A 16,954-nucleotide genomic window follows, 5' to 3' on the forward strand; every position below is an offset into this window, starting at 1 on the left:
TTTCTTTGATAAGTGACAGTGAAGGATGCATTTCATGAGTCTGTGAAAGGATGAATCACGTTTGTGTCTCTCACTGTGCTTCTTACACAAAGTGTGATCAAATCTGCAAACAGAGCAAACCCCAGAGTTGTGAGTTAAAGCACAGTTGGTTTGGCGTGGTGTCACATAAAAACATGACAGTGTAATGATTGCAGGACACGAACACTCTGCTGCTCTTCTCCACTGGTCACTTAACTTTTTATTTTATTCCTCCCACTCGTCAAATCCAGCGTCGTCCACTCACTGAGCAGCAGGAGAGAGCAGCAGCTCCCACTGAAAGGATTTTTCCACATCAGAGTGTAACGACGTGCGCGCTCGCACAGACTCGTGCACAGACTCGTGCACAGACTCGTGCACGGACTCGTGCACGGACTCGTGCACAGAGTGCAGCTTTGAGAAGGTTCTCATTACAGTTGGCCTTGACAGGCTGTTAGTTGTTAACATATCACAATGTAGTGAACACTTCTCTCTAACCGACCCACTCCATCGTCCACCCGCCCACCTCAACCTCCTACGTGCTCCTCTCTGTAACGGCAGTTACTATGGAAACAGAAAGAGTTTGGAGGGATCCTGCCATGTGGAAGCCAGCGTGGTTTGGACGGCGCCCGGGGACGTCCGGGCACCTTTGCTCTGTCCAGAGGGGAACATGAGCTAATGACAGTGAGGAGGATGAGTGTTTCCTGATCGAGGGAAAAAGCAGAACATGCTCCATAAACTGGGTTCAAAGAAGAAGAAGGTCGGTGTAAAGACGAGCCATCAAAGCAGCTGCAGGAAGATCAGGTCATTACTGAAGTGCTGGGCTGAGTCACCGCACTTACTGTAAAGATCATTTAGTCAAGTGATCATCGTCTGATGCTCTCTCAGCGATGTCAGTAATTAGTGTTTAAGTGCTGAGAGTTGGCGAGATGTGGCTGCACGTGTCCGTGCTAACCTCAGCTCGCACCAGTGAGCAACAACTTCCTCCCACTGAGGCAGCGAGCTGCAGGGATGTAGCTGCAGCTGCACTTCCTGCAGATTAAAACTCTGTTATCTGTTTAATTACATGTTTACTGTAATCCGATTACTTTTTTCGAGTAACGAGTAAAGTAAGGGATTACTATTGCGAAAACTGTAATTAGATTACTGTTACTTTCCCGTAGGAACGCTGCGTTACTGCGTTACTAAAACCGTGATTTTTTTGCGAGAGTGTCTCATGACAGTGACGTAAGCGAGTGCGACGTTCGTGACAACAGCTGTGTGCAGATCAACAATGGATCATATATCGAGTGCAGAGAGAGTATGAGCGTGCAGCGTTTAAAGCGTGGAAGTACTGACCTTACTTTGAGTTTGATTCCATAAAAAGTGACAAAAACATTAGTGTCCGTTGTGCGTGGGAAGAAAACTTCTTTTTACAGCGAAAAAAACCCTAAACTTCCAAACAAGCACCGAGTAGCTACGACGTAATGGGAAACTCACAGAGAAACTCGCGGATTCTTCCACTGACCGCGGCACACCTGCACCAGGGTAAACCTCCGCCTACCCCACTCCTGCTTTACAGGTGAAAATAGAGCAACAGGACCGCTAGTCTTTGACTTTATTTATTTTCTGCTGTGTTTTACTTGCATCTATTTGAAAGACTGAGTGTAAACACAAAAAATATTTTATTTTATGTGCTGGAATGTGCAGAAAATAGGTTTAAATGTTAAACTAATTTCTTCCAGTCAGAGAATGTTGCAGATAATTAAATTTTTGCTTGATGCATAAAGTTAAAAGATTAAAACTAATAAAACAAGTTTTAAAAAGAGACTTTTCCATTTGATCACATTTTGTATGATGATTATGCAGAAAAAGTAGAATTGGGCTGAAAGATCTATCACTTTATCACCTATTCAGGGTGTAAATCGTGTTGTTAAAAAGTAACTAAGTAACTAATTACTTTTTAAAATAAGTAATCAGTAAAGTAATGGGATTACTCTACTGATTACTTATTTTAAAAAGTAACTAAGTAACTAATTACTTTTTAAAATAAGTAATCAGTAAAGTAATGTGATTACTCTACTGATTACTTATTTTAAAAAGTAACTAAGTAACTAATTACTTTTTAAAATAAGTAATCAGTAAAGTAATGGGATTACTCTACTGATTACTTATTTTAAAAAGTAACTAAGTAACTAATTACTTTTTAAAATAAGTAATCAGTAAAGTAATGGGATTACTCTACTGATTACTTATTTTAAAAAGTAACTAAGTAACTAATTACTTTTTAAAATAAGTAATCAGTAAAGTAATGGGATTACTTTTTGGGGAAGTAATCAGTAATTAGTTACTGATTACTGTTTTCAGGTAACTTGACCAACACTGGTGGTAGTAAATAGTTTTGTGTAGTTCCCCACGGCTGCGTGGACGTCTCCATGTGGTTGTTCTTGGAGCATTTCTGATGGAGTCAATAACTAATACTGTGACCAAACAACGTGTGTGTTTGCTGTGTGTGTTCATTACACCCACAGTGACGGCAGATGAAGCCGAGACATGAAGGGATCTGATCTGTTGTCTAAAATATCACAGTCATCATTGTCAATGAAAGTGCAGCACAATAACAAGCTGCTGTAATGACCATAAACCCAGCAGCAGCGAGTTTCTGAGCCTCTGTGTGCACAGCAGCTCGTTGTAACATCAACCAGGTTCACTGAACGAGTGTAGTTACAAAGACTTTCAGAAACCTAGTGAACGTTTGTAAAGCGTGTTATGAATGTGTAAAGATCAGGAATAAGGAACAAATCAACCGTTCATCAGATGTTCTCCGGCACATCCAGATAAACGGCGTAAAGACGTCTCTATAGTGTCTGATGATACGGTAACAAGGTTTCCTTGGAAGTGCTGCAGGAAATGTCACTGGTGTCTCCCAACGCTGAACATGTTTCAGCCTAAGTATTCCCAAAGGGGGACACAGGCATTCATCTGTGCACAGGAGCGGTGAGGAATGTCAGCTTGGACTGAATGTTTCTGTCCACACATCAACTCGTGTGGAGCCGGCTCGTAGTCTAAGAATCCAATCAGTCACATTTATACTCAGTAATCAGCAGCTCGTTGTAAAAATACGGAGTTTGTTATAGTAATGAAATCAATGAGTTGATGATTCCCGTCTGCGGTGAGGCTCCTGGCCCTCCAGCCCTCGGCTGAAGCCGGCTGCTCTGACGTGTTGTTACATATTTGATAAGCAGGTTGTCTCTTTGCTCTAATTCAGTAATTAATGTTTGAAAAGAACCATTTTTCGAGGCCACTTTATTCCTCACGTGTGTGAATTTGTCTGATTAAATTGTCACGTTTGAGAAACCTTAACTTACATTTTCTTCTATGAAATATGAAGAATGAGCCAATTTAGGGGTTGATTGCAGTCCTGCAGCGATCATTAGATTAACTGGCTAAATAACACCATTAAGGAAAACAATTACATGTTTTCTCTGCGCCTCCTCGTGTGTGTTTGTAAAGCAATTAAAAAAGCACTTTGGCCTCGGCTCCATTTGCCAGAGCCTCCATTTAAATTAACCAGTACGTCCAATTAGGAGCGAGCGCTTCCTTCCTGTGAGCGTCTCTAATGGCTGCATAGATTGATTTAAATGCAAACTAGAGGGAATTTAATGAACTGCTTTTACAGGAAGACTCTAATAGGAATTTGCACATCCTCCAACAGCTTCACACTTCATTAATTATGCATTGTAGTATTTTTTCCTCAAACGGAGACAAATATTGCTCTGGAAGCTGCAGATACTACGACGTATGCAGAGCAGCTTTCTGTTGTCATTCGATTCAGAAAGATATCCTGATGCTCTTCAGTTTAATTAGTCTGAGAGGCAAAGTAGCAGCGTTTATACTGACCACGCCGTCACACGGGCACAGGGTACGTACTGTAACTCAGCACACAGTGGGACAGTCTAACGTCTGGCATCACCTGTGATTGCTGTGATGCAGCAGGTCTGTGGGCACCTGTGCAGTGACCACCCAGCAATCTGCTTTGGCTTCAAACAGCGTGGGAATGAATCCACTCATGAAAACTCCTTCTTGGTGTGACCGATGTTCTGGATGTTTCCAGATGTTTCCAGATGTGTTCGAGTAAACAAATACCAGCTGATTGATGTGTAAGCATTATGCCAGTGTTAGCACAGCTAATATATTCATTAGTGACTGGGCGTGGCCGGCGCTGTCATAGTGTCACCAGGAGCTGAGCGAGATGAGAACAGATGATGTGAAACCTAGGTGCACGTTGCCATGACAACAGTGAAATAAATCCATGTAGACAGTCCTGCATCTCCCCGCTCATTAACAATAATCTGTTGTGGGTTTGTTTGTCTGGTGTTTCAGGTCCATCATAAACTCGAGTTCTTCCAAAACCAGTTCAGCCAGTAAGAGTGATGGACGTGAGTCTGTCAGAGCTGTGGCAGCTGTTCAGGGCCTTCGTCAGGTGACTGACCTCGACTGATGCTTTTGTGAAATCGTATCCAATCAGTTTCTTGTTCCCTGAGCTGAAGTGACACCTTCGTCCTGGCTGTTGAGAACTGGCCTGGATGAAGACGTTTGTATAAACCAAGGACACAGTTTTAACGTCGTCCACTTCATTTGTGTTTTGTGATTTTTTAAATGTAATTTGTGTGTTGCTGAGCTGGCCAGCACGTCGCTCCTCTCCACACTGTTTATCTGACACTCCTCTGTCAGTGCGCCCAGGGCGGCTGTGGCTACATGTAGCTGCCTCACCGATGGGTGGATGTGTGGATGTAGTGTAAAGCGCTGTACAAATGCAGCCGTTTGACCATTTTTACCGTTTCTCTCAGCCTAATGAGGACCTGCTTCTCTCACAGCTCATGCTGAGCGTGAACAGCTACTGCAGCTGCTCAGGATCAGTCAGGGAGGTGACGGGAACAGGCCTCGTCGTCGTGTAGTTCTTGTTCGGTCTGACGGTGGGGGCTTTGCATAAAAATGGCAGTAATGCCTAAACAGCTGTGGTGGTGTACAGAGGCACGGCTACACTGAGTCCTGCCCACTGTGGGCACAAACTGAACACTTTCACGGCCTCACTAAACTCCCACTCTCCGGTCTCTGCCTCGGCAGCTACAAGGCTGTAATCCACCTGCACCTGTCAGCCGGTGTTCAGCCCCCACAGGCCCACACGCTAACGAAGCTTTGGTGGAGGTGGGAGTTGGAGGTCGCTGCAGGGCCTGTGAAAGAAACTCCCAGCACACTCTTATCAAACGTTTGGATCTACCAGTGCAGCGTCTGTGCAGCTCACTGTGAACTTCAGCTCTTTTCCCTGACGTGTCCGAGACGTCCGTAGACGACAGAGTCGTTACCTGCAGCCCAACAGCCTGGGCTCAGCTCAAGAGCTCTGATTCCCAGGATGGAGGGATGTCACCTACAAACCTGTACATGTAAACACAGAACTTTATTATACGATGAAACTCACTGTGTGTGGAGGTGTTTGGCTATATGTGGTCTCCATATAAAGGGATCTGTATCCAGATTACCGTCTACACACTTTTAAAATTGATTTATTTTGATGAGCATTCAGATCTGTCAATGATCCAGCACACGAGGCTAATCAGGAAGCTATTGGCTGAAGCACGCGCTTATTATGCAAAACCTTTAACAAAAGATCATTTACATCAGGCTCCAAGCAAAAGAGCAACCAAAGTAAACTTCCACCTTAGATAAGTCACTACATTACATTTCATCACAATAATCCAGGCAAAACAAGAGTTTCAGTGTTATTATTATTACTCGTCTTCATTCTTGATCTACATGAACTACAGCAGTCACAACGATGCCACGCGTTAGCTCAGAAACACATCTTTATGTTTGTCCGTTTTATATTCAGCTGCATCCTGACAGTTCAGGGTTCAGATTAACAAGCACAATGTTAGTTTTTCCATAAAGTTCGATTCATAATTCTTACTTTTTTGTAACGTTGGTTTTATATGCATTAGCCTGTATCTGTGGACAATCAGTCATATTTGGAGAGAACAATAAAGTGATGATTTCCTGTTCAGCTTTGTTTGGTTATTCTCTGCACAGCTAACAGCTGATGGTTTTTGACAGGTTTCGTTTTCACATGGTTCATATGAGACTTCCAGCTCAGCGTATCATCAATGATCACTCCAACACATTTATTCTCTCTTTCAATTTCAGCTCCATCAGCCCTGATTTTAGCCACGTTTCATCTGTCTGGTGCCAAAAATAATACGTTTTGTTTTATATTTAACAATAACTTATTGGTATAGTTACCTCCTTTTCCACTGCAGTCAGAAGCTGTTCTAGGTTTTTATCTGATTGATACACAGCGGCATCATCAGCAAACAAACACATTTATATATGAATCGTTCAGGGCCCAGCACAGAGCCCTGAGGAACACCACAAGTTACCTTCAGCTGATTAGATTTGCACGTATTGATCCAGGTGTATGCGATCCCTCTTATACCACATCTGTCTGGTTTATTCAGTAATAAAGTTCGGGGCGACCGTGGCTCAGGGGGTTGGGAAGCGTATCTGTAACCTGAAGGTCGCCGGTTCGATCCCCGGGCTCTCTGTCCTGGTCGTTGTGTCCTTGGGCAAGACACTTCACCTACCGCCTACTGGTGTTGGCCAGAGGGGCCGATGGCGCGATATGGCAGCCTCGCTTCTGTCAGTCTGCCCCAGGGCAGCTGTGGCTACAATCGTAGCTTGCCTCCACCAGTGTGTGAATGAATAGTGGCATTGTAAAGCGCTTTGGGTGCCTTGAAAAGCGCTAAATAAATCCAATCCATTATTATTATTATTATATAATATGATCAATGTTAAAGTGAATAAAACACCAGCAGTATATTCCTCATTATCTGTTGCATATCCGCTCTGCCGTATTATCACTTATTATGTTTCTCAGCATATTTATCAAGTCTATTAAATCATTTTTCTAAGATTTCTGAGAACTGTGTTATTGATCTGTAGTTGTAGTGGGTAACCCTAACCCTCTGTTTTTATGGATGGAGGGAAACGTACCAGGTTACACATGTATGTGAACGTTTGCACTATTCTACAATACTTTAAACTAAAATCACGTCAATACTGAAACAATCAGTGGAGGTTTTTTTATGTTGTTTTGAGAACATCAAGTATTCCTCTGTGACTCACAGCACCAACAAACTGAGTGATGTGTTTATTTAGTTCATTATTATTTCTTAACTCTTGAATTTCTTGTGCTACATTAAATCCAACATGTCCAAAGAAATCATTCAGTTCATTTGCAGTGTCTTTAATTTTATGAAGCAAGATATCTTCATCTGTTCTAAAATGTTCTGGATGAGTCTTGTTCTTCGAGCCCTTTTTGATTAGACGATTTAATAACCTCCATGATTGTTGTGATCCACTCCTGCTTTGCTCCAATAATGTGTGGTAGTGTTCTTTCTTATATTTACTAATCTATTTTTATATGACTTTAATAAATCTCTTATATAGATTATTTTTGTGCATCTATCCCCTTCGTGATCCGAGCTGTGATGCGTTTCAGTGATTTTCCCTAAAGGACGATGTTTGTCATACACATTACAGACAAATGCACCACATGCACGATGAGGCTGTGCATTTACAAAGACCTCACTGTGTTGCTTTAAGTCCGCCTGCAGGGCAGCAGTGGCTCGTGTCATGTTTGATTCTTTGTTTAGTTTTGCAGGTTTGCTGATGTTCAGTTCCTCTCGTTTTACTGCAGAAACATTTTATCATAGAACATGTTCTTGAAGGGAAATGCATGATCATCTATAGAGGAACCTGTCCTGTTTTCAGATGCTGGTGACGACTCCGGAGAAGTGGGACGTTGTGACCAGGAAGAGTGTTGGAGATGTGGCTCTGTCACAGATCGTACGGCTGCTCATCTTGGATGAAGTCCATCTATTGCATGAAGATCGAGGCCCGGTTCTTGAGAGTCTGGTGGCCCGGACCATCAGACAGGTGAGTGATCCTCCTCCTTCCTCCTACACTGAGTTCACATACACAGTGGGGGGGGGGGGCAAAGTCTTTGTCCCGTCGTCATTTCATATTTTTCACTTAAATGTTTCAGATCATCAAACAAATTAAATATTAGTCAAAGATAACATCATTAAACACAAAATGCAGTTTCTAAGTGAAGGTGTTTATTATCAAGGGGACAAAGTCCCAAACGTGACTGCTCTGTGGGAACTGTGGGAACTGTGGGAACTGTGGGGTCTCTGAAAAGCTGAGCAGTGATGAAAGGACTCCAGTTAGTCAGGGTGTGATTCTCTCTGAGAGTCGGGTCTTATTCGGAGCTGCTTCACTACCTCAGCGGTGTGTTTGTATGTCAGGTCCTCCCTGATGTCTCGATGCACGCGCAATCATCCAGGTGAGGAAATCCTAAAATTAGATTCTGTTCATCTGGATGTTTTCAGTTGTCCCTGACTCTCTCAGACCTTCTCCACTCAGACCCCAGCGATGGTCTTTGTCTTTGTGGTCTTTGTGGTGTTCAAGACCAAGTTGTTGTTCCTACATCACACTGTCAGCTGCTCCACCTCATCCCTGTAGGCATGCTCATCCCACCACCGTCTGCAAACTTAACAAAGGTGTTACTGTGGTGAGTGTGGAGCAGGGGGCTCCAGCCCTGTGGGGGGCCAGTACTGAGTCTGGCCCCCCACAGTCGACTAGTCACGTCGACGACTGATTTAATAGTTGACGCGTCGTTTGAAGCTTTGTAAGATCCCAAAAGACGCAGGAATAAGTAGTAGGATTTAAGAGTGTAATAACGGACTGAAACAGAAGATGGCAGCACTGCATGTACAAGGATGCCAGCTGCCGTTAAACCCCGAAGAAGAAGTAGCTGTGTCCCAGAATTCATAGCGCAGCCCTGCTCAGTTTCCAACAATGGCGGCAGCTAGTTAGTTTTAATATTACTCTTATTATTCTTTCTGGGTCACAAAATAAACGTTTAACATATTTTCAGTCGAGAATGTAGCTGTGTAAACCTCAAATATCTGCTCAGTTTATCAAGACACCACATATTTTCAAAAGCGCTCCGACGTTTTCGGAGACGTCTGTTAGCCACTAGCTCGATAGCTAGCCGGGGGCTAGGCTCACTAGAGCCGTGAGAACACCGAACTCCCGGCAAATCGTTTTCAAACCCACCGCCGTCTTTCGCTACTCAGGTTAAACATGATATATAAGTCACTTAGATAACTTAAAAATGTTATTGTTTGGCTTTTTTCAGTATTTTATTTGTTCCTGAGTAAATCGGTTTGGCTGAGATTAAAGTTATAGTTTTTACACAGCTGAATAAACATCAAGCAGACAGCTGATTATCAGAAGTGTGAGATGCTCGAGAATTTACTCCGGTGTCCTGTTATATTTTAGATAGCAAGGAGTTTATTAAACTTCACTGAAACAATCTGCAAATTTCATTAAAATGTAATAAACTATCATCTTGTCTTTATTTTTAGTTAGCACAGACCTGAAACACTTAAAGCTGTAAGCTAATGATAGTTATATAAGAGCAGATGCTGCTGGTGCAATAAGCTGTAGTTTTACGTCCAATGGATGATGATCTGATTAGTGACTAATCTCAAAAATACTCGGTGACTAGTCGACTATCAGAATAATCATTGTGGCAGCTCTAGAGGATAATGGTAGGAGCAGCCGCGTGCAGCTTCAAGTGGGGTAGAGCAGCATGGACACTGTGTTCTCTGTAGGCAAAGCACATTACCTCATGATCCCACTTGATAATTGACATTTTTCATTAAATATACAGTCTTTGAAAAACAAGTGTTTGGTCTTTGTGTCCAGTGAGATGCAAACAGGTCCCAGTCATGTTTCAGACACATCCAGTCCCTCTGGCATGTTGTTGCTGTGATAAACAATCATCAGTTCACTGTCTGAGCTGCTGATTCACTGTAATGATGAGTGACGTGTGCAGGAAGCAACCTGGATATTTCACATAGAGAGTGATTATCCAACTGTAGAAAGAGACAGAACTTAATTTCCAATAAGCCAGTGTGATGCTGTCACATGTCAGTTCATGGAGGAATGTTAATAAGTGGAGAAGTCTATTTTTAGCCTGTCACTGACTCAACCTTGCATCTTATTCTGTGAACTGCATGTGAATCCAGAAGAATCTGCCAAAGTACCAAATGCAGTGTGAATGTGTCCTTGGACCCGAATGATCTCAGTGTGCACCCACTTCATGAAAGATTAGATTGGGATCATGCATGAAACACACAGCAGCACATGCAGCCTGTGTAGCATAAATATAGATCTCAGCACCGTCTTTGAGGTGTATACGTGAGAGAGTAATGAGAAGATGAAAAGAAGACGATGGATAAATCTGACGTGTGTGTAAATCTCATCAGCAGTGAGCCAAAGGATGCTGTCCATATGCATGACTGCTTTGTTCAGTGGGGTTATTTATAGCAGCTCTTAGAGTTAATATTTCACCTGCCTGGCCTGTAAACCATCATCAGCAGTAATGTCTTATCATCGCCATGAATCTTCACAAGCCAGTAAGGAAGGGTTTTCAGATATATACAAACTGTTTCTCTGTAAAAGGTAGAGGAGGCATTCATTTCAATGGGGCGCAGTAACTCAGCGTGCACCAATCAGGTCAGTAGTTTGATTCCCAAAGTCCCAACGCTGATCCCACAGTGTGAGTGCACTCCATGAAATCTGTGTTAGAGCGCCACGTAGAGCGCCAGACCAGTTAGAGCGCCACATAGACCAGTTAGAGCGACGTAGACCAGTTAGAGCGCCATGTAGACCAGTTAGACCAGTTAGAGCGCCACGTAGACCAGTTATACCAGTTAGAGCGCCACATAGACCAGTTAGAGCGCCACATCGACCAGTTAGAGCACCACGTAGACCAGTTAGAGCGCCACATCGACCAGTTAGAGCACCACGTAGACCAGTTAGAGCGCCACGTAGACCAGTTAGAGCGCCACGTAGACCAGTTAGAGTGCCACATAGACCAGTTAGAGCGCCACGCAGACCAGTTAGAGTGCAACGTAGACCAGTTAGAGTGCCACGTAGACCAGTTAGAGCCACGTAGACCAGTTAGAGCGCCACGTAGACCAGTTAGACCAGTTAGAGCGCCACATAGACCAGTTAGAGCGACGTAGACCAGTTAGACCAGTTAGAGCGCCACGTAGACCAGTTAGAGCGCCACGTAGACCAGTTAGAGCGCCACGTAGACCAGTTAGAGTGCCACATAGACCAGTTAGAGCGCCACATAGACCAGTTAGAGCGCCACGCAGACCAGTTAGAGTGCAACGTAGACCAGTTAGAGTGCCACGTAGACCAGTTAGAGCCACGTAGACCAGTTAGAGCGCCACGTAGACCAGTTAGACCAGTTAGAGCGCCACATAGACCAGTTAGAGCGACGTAGACCAGTTAGACCAGTTAGAGCACCACGTAGACCAGTTAGAGCGCCACGTAGACCAGTTAGAGCGCCACGTAGACCAGTTAGAGTGCCACATAGACCAGTTAGAGCGCCACATAGACCAGTTAGAGCGCCACGCAGACCAGTTAGAGTGCAACGTAGACCAGTTAGAGCCACGTAGACCAGTTAGAGCGCCACGTAGACCAGTTAGACCAGTTAGAGCGCCACATAGACCAGTTAGAGCGACGTAGACCAGTTAGACCAGTTAGAGCGCCACGTAGACCAGTTATACCAGTTAGAGCGCCACATAGACCAGTTAGAGCGCCACATCGACCAGTTAGAGCGACGTAGACCAGTTAGAGCCCCATGTAGACCAGTTAGACCAGTTAGAGCGCCACGTAGACCAGTTATACCAGTTAGAGTGCCACATAGACCAGTTAGAGCGCCACGTAGACCAGTTAGAGCGCCACATCGACCAGTTAGAGCACCACGTAGACCAGTTAGAGCGCCACATTGACCAGTTAGAGCGCCACGTAGACCAGTTAGAGCGCCACGTAGACCAGTTAGAGCGCCACGTAGACCAGTTAGAGTGCCACGTAGACCAGTTAGAGTGCCACATAGACCAGTTAGAGCGCCACGCAGACCAGTTAGAGTGCAACGTAGACCAGTTAGAGCGCCACGTAGACCAGTTAGACCGCCACGTAGACCAGTTAGACCAGTTAGAGCACCACGTAGACCAGTTAGAGCACCACGTAGACCAGTTAGAGCGCCACGTAGACCAGTTAGAGCACCACGTAGACCAGTTAGAGCGCCACGTAGACCAGTTAGAGCACCACGTAGACCAGTTAGAGCACCACGTAGACCAGTTAGAGCGCCACGCAGACCAGTTAGAGCGCCACGCAGACCAGTGAGAGCACCACGTAGAGCAGTTAGAGCGCCACGTAGGCCAGTTAGAGCGTGAATAGACCAGACCATTCACCATCTTGTCCTAATGCAAACGTGATTGGCGTGATGAACCGTTGACCACGTGTTTGAGGAGGAAGAACAGAGTGGTGAAGATGTCCGAGCAGAGAAAGCAGCAGCAGCACTGAAACACAGCGGCAGCGACGAGCTGCTGTGCTGAGCAGTGACTCTGACCTCTTTGGCGAGGTTAACCGCAAGGTAATTGAAAACTGGGCTGTACATGTGACCGCTGTTTATTCGGTTCACAGCCCATTTATCTGCAGGTTGAGCTGATATTACTGAAGAAGGGCTGACTGGGCTCTTTGTACACCTTGAAGTTGTGCTGCAGTGCACAAGTTTGAAGCCTCTTGACTGTCTGTGTAGTTGCCAGCAGACTGCATATGTGGTCAGGGCTTAACGATAGCTGTAGAATGAAACCAGAGGTATTAGCAGAGAAGCGTGGCGCTCATGGAAAGCACTGTGCCACAGCAGTAATTATGCTAGAAAGTAGAACTTTCAAGGAAAACGATTTTTAAGCACAGCAGGCAAACCAGCGTTTGTGTTTTTATCCTCGGTGATTCTGTGCATGAAGGTTTAATCCCCACGTGACCGATGACATTCAAATGCTTTAAAGAGAGCTGCTCCAGTACCTGCTCAAGGCCCTTTGAAGGTGGCTGCTGATGGATGCGTTTTGATTCTACAGTATAAGGACTTAACTCACCAAGAAAAGAAAAGCTTCACTGTTTCCATCAGCTTTTCATGCACGCTTAGTAAGTCAATGGATCTTATTGCAAACTCAGTTTCCCCCTTTACTGTTACACTGTACTGTACTGCTACTGACAAAGCACAAACTATTCCAGCGTGCTGCTGTCGTGTGGTGATACAGTGGTCAGCACGTTAGCTCCACTCCAGGAGGCTCCTGTGGGGATTCTAAATTGGAAAATTGACCACAAAGTTGTTAAATAAATATCTGTTTATTTCTATGATACTTTTCTAGGAGTAAAGTAGGTGTTGGGCGGCTGGACTAGAGCTATTCTGCTTGAGTATTCTTTACGTTTTTGCCATAAAGCTGAACAAGGAGCCTCTTTGGGCTTGGTTGGGCCAGGGGTCTCGTGAAGCAGAAAATGGGTATTGCATTCCCAAAAGGGCTGTGGCACTGGCAGTTGCTGAAGAAAAATAGAGTCTGAGCACAGTTAAGGGAGGCCATGGAGGACTACTTTGGGCAGCCCACAAAGACGTTCTGCCAAGCTGCCCTGGAAGGACTCGACACAGGCCATTTGCAGTCAGGAAGGACACTGATGACCTGATATTGAGATGCTGTTGGTGGTGGAAAGAGTACTTTGAGGAACGCTTCATTCCAGTCAAAGTAGCCGACGCAGAGGAAGCAGAGCCTGAGGACTGTGGGAAAGGCTTGTGAATTATACTGGTATGCTGGCAGAGGTCACTGGGGGAGTTGAGAAGCTCCCTGCAGCCAAGGCCCTGGGTTTGGATGTAATGCTAAAGACTAGACACTGTGGGTTGTCTTGGTTACCTGCAGCTTGTGCTCCAGTTACTGAGGTATTATTACCCAGTTTCCCGGGCAAAGTTTATTTCAGGATGCTGGAAGGGAACCTCCAACCAGCTGTCCAAACGTGGACCAGGAGGAACAGTGCAAACAGTCTGCATGTGCTTTGTAGACTTGAAGAACACTTACGACCCTGGAGGCACCTGTACTGAGGAGAATAGGGCCCTGCTGCTATGGACCATTAGGTCCGTGTATAACCAAAGGTAGAGATCTCTTGGCCCAAAGTAGAGCACTCAGTGGACCATGGTTGGCCCCTTTGTCCAATCCTGTTCTTGATTTTCATGGACAATAATCAGCTGATAGTCAGGCTGAGGAGTGCGTCCACGTTGGCTCAGGAATGGATCTCTGTGGTTCTGTTGGGTTCATCGGAGCATGACCTGCAGCATGCCGTGTGAAACAGCTGGGAGGAGAGCCAGCACCTTCAGGTTTTTCTTATTCATGAGTGATGAGCAGGAATGCAGATGTACCCAACTGTCATGGTGAAGAGAAAGCTGAGCTTTTCCTACTTTATCTGCATCCCAAACCTCACCTACAATCATGAAATCTGGGAAATAACCAAAAAATAAGATCATAAATACAAGGCCCCTCCTCCACACGGTGACCTGCTTTAGTCTTAGAAATAGGCTGAGGAGCTCAGCCATCTGGAGCGATCTGGGACTCTGCTGCCTCAAGTCTGTTCAAAGAAGCCAGTTGAACTGGTTTGGGAATTTGGTTAGGATTGACTGGACGGGATTGACTGGGAATGCTGTGGATTTTTGGAATATCCTCCTTAGGCTCCAGCCACGTGGAAGATTATGGATGGATGGAGTATAATTCCCACGATCAAGGTGATGCATGGCTTGTCTTCTGGTTGCCATGTATACTGCAAACCCAATTACTGTGCGTCTCATTTACGGCTGGTAGTGAAAATGGTTGCTTGACGTTACTCCTGAATGTCTCGTCGTTTCTCCCAGGCTTCCTGAGGAACCTGACAGGAGCTCAGAGGGCTCTGCCAGCTGTGTACAGCTGTAGTTATTACAAAGTGCTGACTGTGTGTAATGCTGGCATAGGGAAGGAAATATTAAACATAATGTTTCAGTTGTTTATACTGCTGGGTGGCACCACCCTCCCCTCCATTAAACATGTTGTGAAAGGTGGCAAACGTGAAGGATCTGGGAGTCTGTCACTAAAAAGACCTAATGCCTTTTTAATGACCCAATCTGACTCTGTGACGAGCAGGAAACCTGTTTGTTTCTTCTTGTATGTACGTGAGAACTTGTTGACAACGTGTAGTCCACCCTCCAACAGAAGATTCTGGGTACCAGCGGAGCGCCTGGCAGACCTCCCCCTCCTTCATCTCTCTGTCCAATTATTGCCACACCTGACAGACTGCTGTAATTGTTTGTGCTGCAGGAATTACGCTGGCTGCTGCTGATGCGCTAGGTGCTTAAGTTCACATCCTCAGACACATTAATATGGAAATCCCTGTAAACTAAATATTTGTCCCCCTTTTTATGCAAATGTCTTAGAACAAAGCCAGATATCACTTTGATGTTTTGCTTCGAAGAGTTTTAGTTTTCACTGCCTTTGCTTGGCTCGGTATAGCGCTGCCAATTATGCCCTGCATTCAAGATAAAACTCCCTCTAACCTTTATGAAAAAATAAAGGTTACTGTGCAGCTTCTTCTTTATGGTTTAAGCAGCATTTGTGTTCTACCTAAGCTCACAGACACACATTTTATAACGAGGTTCATTCAGTGCAATGCTTATTGTGTTTAATGCTAGAAGAATATACAGTTTTATGAGTTTGTTAAGTTGGTTCATCCATGAATTTCACTGGATGTAGAGATACTGTGCTCCCATAGCTAGGGCTGCCACAATTAGTGGACTATCAAAATTGTCGACGACTGATTTAATAGTCGACGCATCGTTTGAAGCTTTGTAAGATCACAAAAGACGCAGGAATAAGTAGTAGGATTTAAGAGTGTAATAACGGACTGAAACAGAAGATGGCAGCACTGCATGTACAAGGATGCCAGCTGCCGTTAAACCCCGAAGAAGAAGAAGCTGTGTCCCAGAATTCATAGCGCAGCCCAGCTCAGTTTCCAACAATGGTGGCAGCTAGTTAGTTTTAATATTACTCTTATTATTCTTTCTGGGTCACAAAATAAACGTTTAACATATTTTCAGGCGAGAATGTAGCTGTGTAAACCTCAAATATCTGCTCAGTTTATCAAGACACCACATATTTTCAAAAGCGCTCCGACGTTTTCGGAGACGTCTGTTACCCACTAGCTCGATAGCTAGCCGGGGGCTAGGCTCACTAGAGCCGTGAGAACACCGGACTCCCGCTAATCGTTTTCAAACCCACCACCGTCTTTCGCTACTCAGGTTAAACATGATATATAAGTCACTTAGATAACTTAAAAATGTTATTGTTTGGCTTTTTTCAGTATTTTATTTGTTCCTGAGTAAATCGGTTTGGCTGAGATTAAAGTTATAGTTTTTACACAGCTGAATAAACATCAAGCAGACAGCTGATTATCAGAAGTGTGAGATGCTCGAGAATTTACTCCGGTGTCCTGTTATATGTTAGATAGCAAGGAGTTTATTAAACTTCACCGAAACAATCTGCAAATTTCATTAAAATGTAATAAACTATCATCTTGTCTTTATTTTTAGTTAGCACAGACCTTAAACACTTAAAGCTGTAAGCTAATGATAGTTATATAAGAGCAGATGCTGCTGGTGCAATAAGCTGTAGTTTTACGTCCAATGGATGATGATCTGATTAGTCGACTATCACAAAAATACTCAGTGACTAGTCGACTATCACAATAATCGTTTGCAGCAGCTCTAATTATAACATGTCCTTGTCCTTAGTGCGCTCTTGTAACAGGTTCCTGTTGAAGCCCCTGACATGCTCGTCATGCACTTATAAACTAATCCTTTAAGTTACAAACTGATTACATCACACAGATCAGTACTCAGACTGAGGTCCAGCTTCCTGTTTGGTTTTTCAGCCTGAAGGTTGTGCACTGTCATGTTGACTTAGCTGCT

The 16,954-nt window shown here is 44.4% G+C and overlaps 1 protein-coding gene across 1 annotated transcript in view; it reads left to right on the plus strand.

The window, feature by feature from the left end:
* Window positions 1-16,954, plus strand: part of ascc3 (activating signal cointegrator 1 complex subunit 3) — a 155,950-nt gene that overhangs the window by 70,827 nt on the left and 68,169 nt on the right. Inside the window, 1 exon segment of the mRNA XM_085176471.1 lies at window positions 7,822-7,986. Within this exon segment, the coding sequence (XP_085032597.1) occupies window positions 7,822-7,986 (165 nt within the window).

The sequence above is a fragment of the Neolamprologus multifasciatus genome, chromosome 11, assembly GCF_963576455.1.
Source record: "Neolamprologus multifasciatus chromosome 11, fNeoMul1.2, whole genome shotgun sequence".
NCBI lineage: Eukaryota > Metazoa > Chordata > Actinopteri > Cichliformes > Cichlidae > Neolamprologus > Neolamprologus multifasciatus.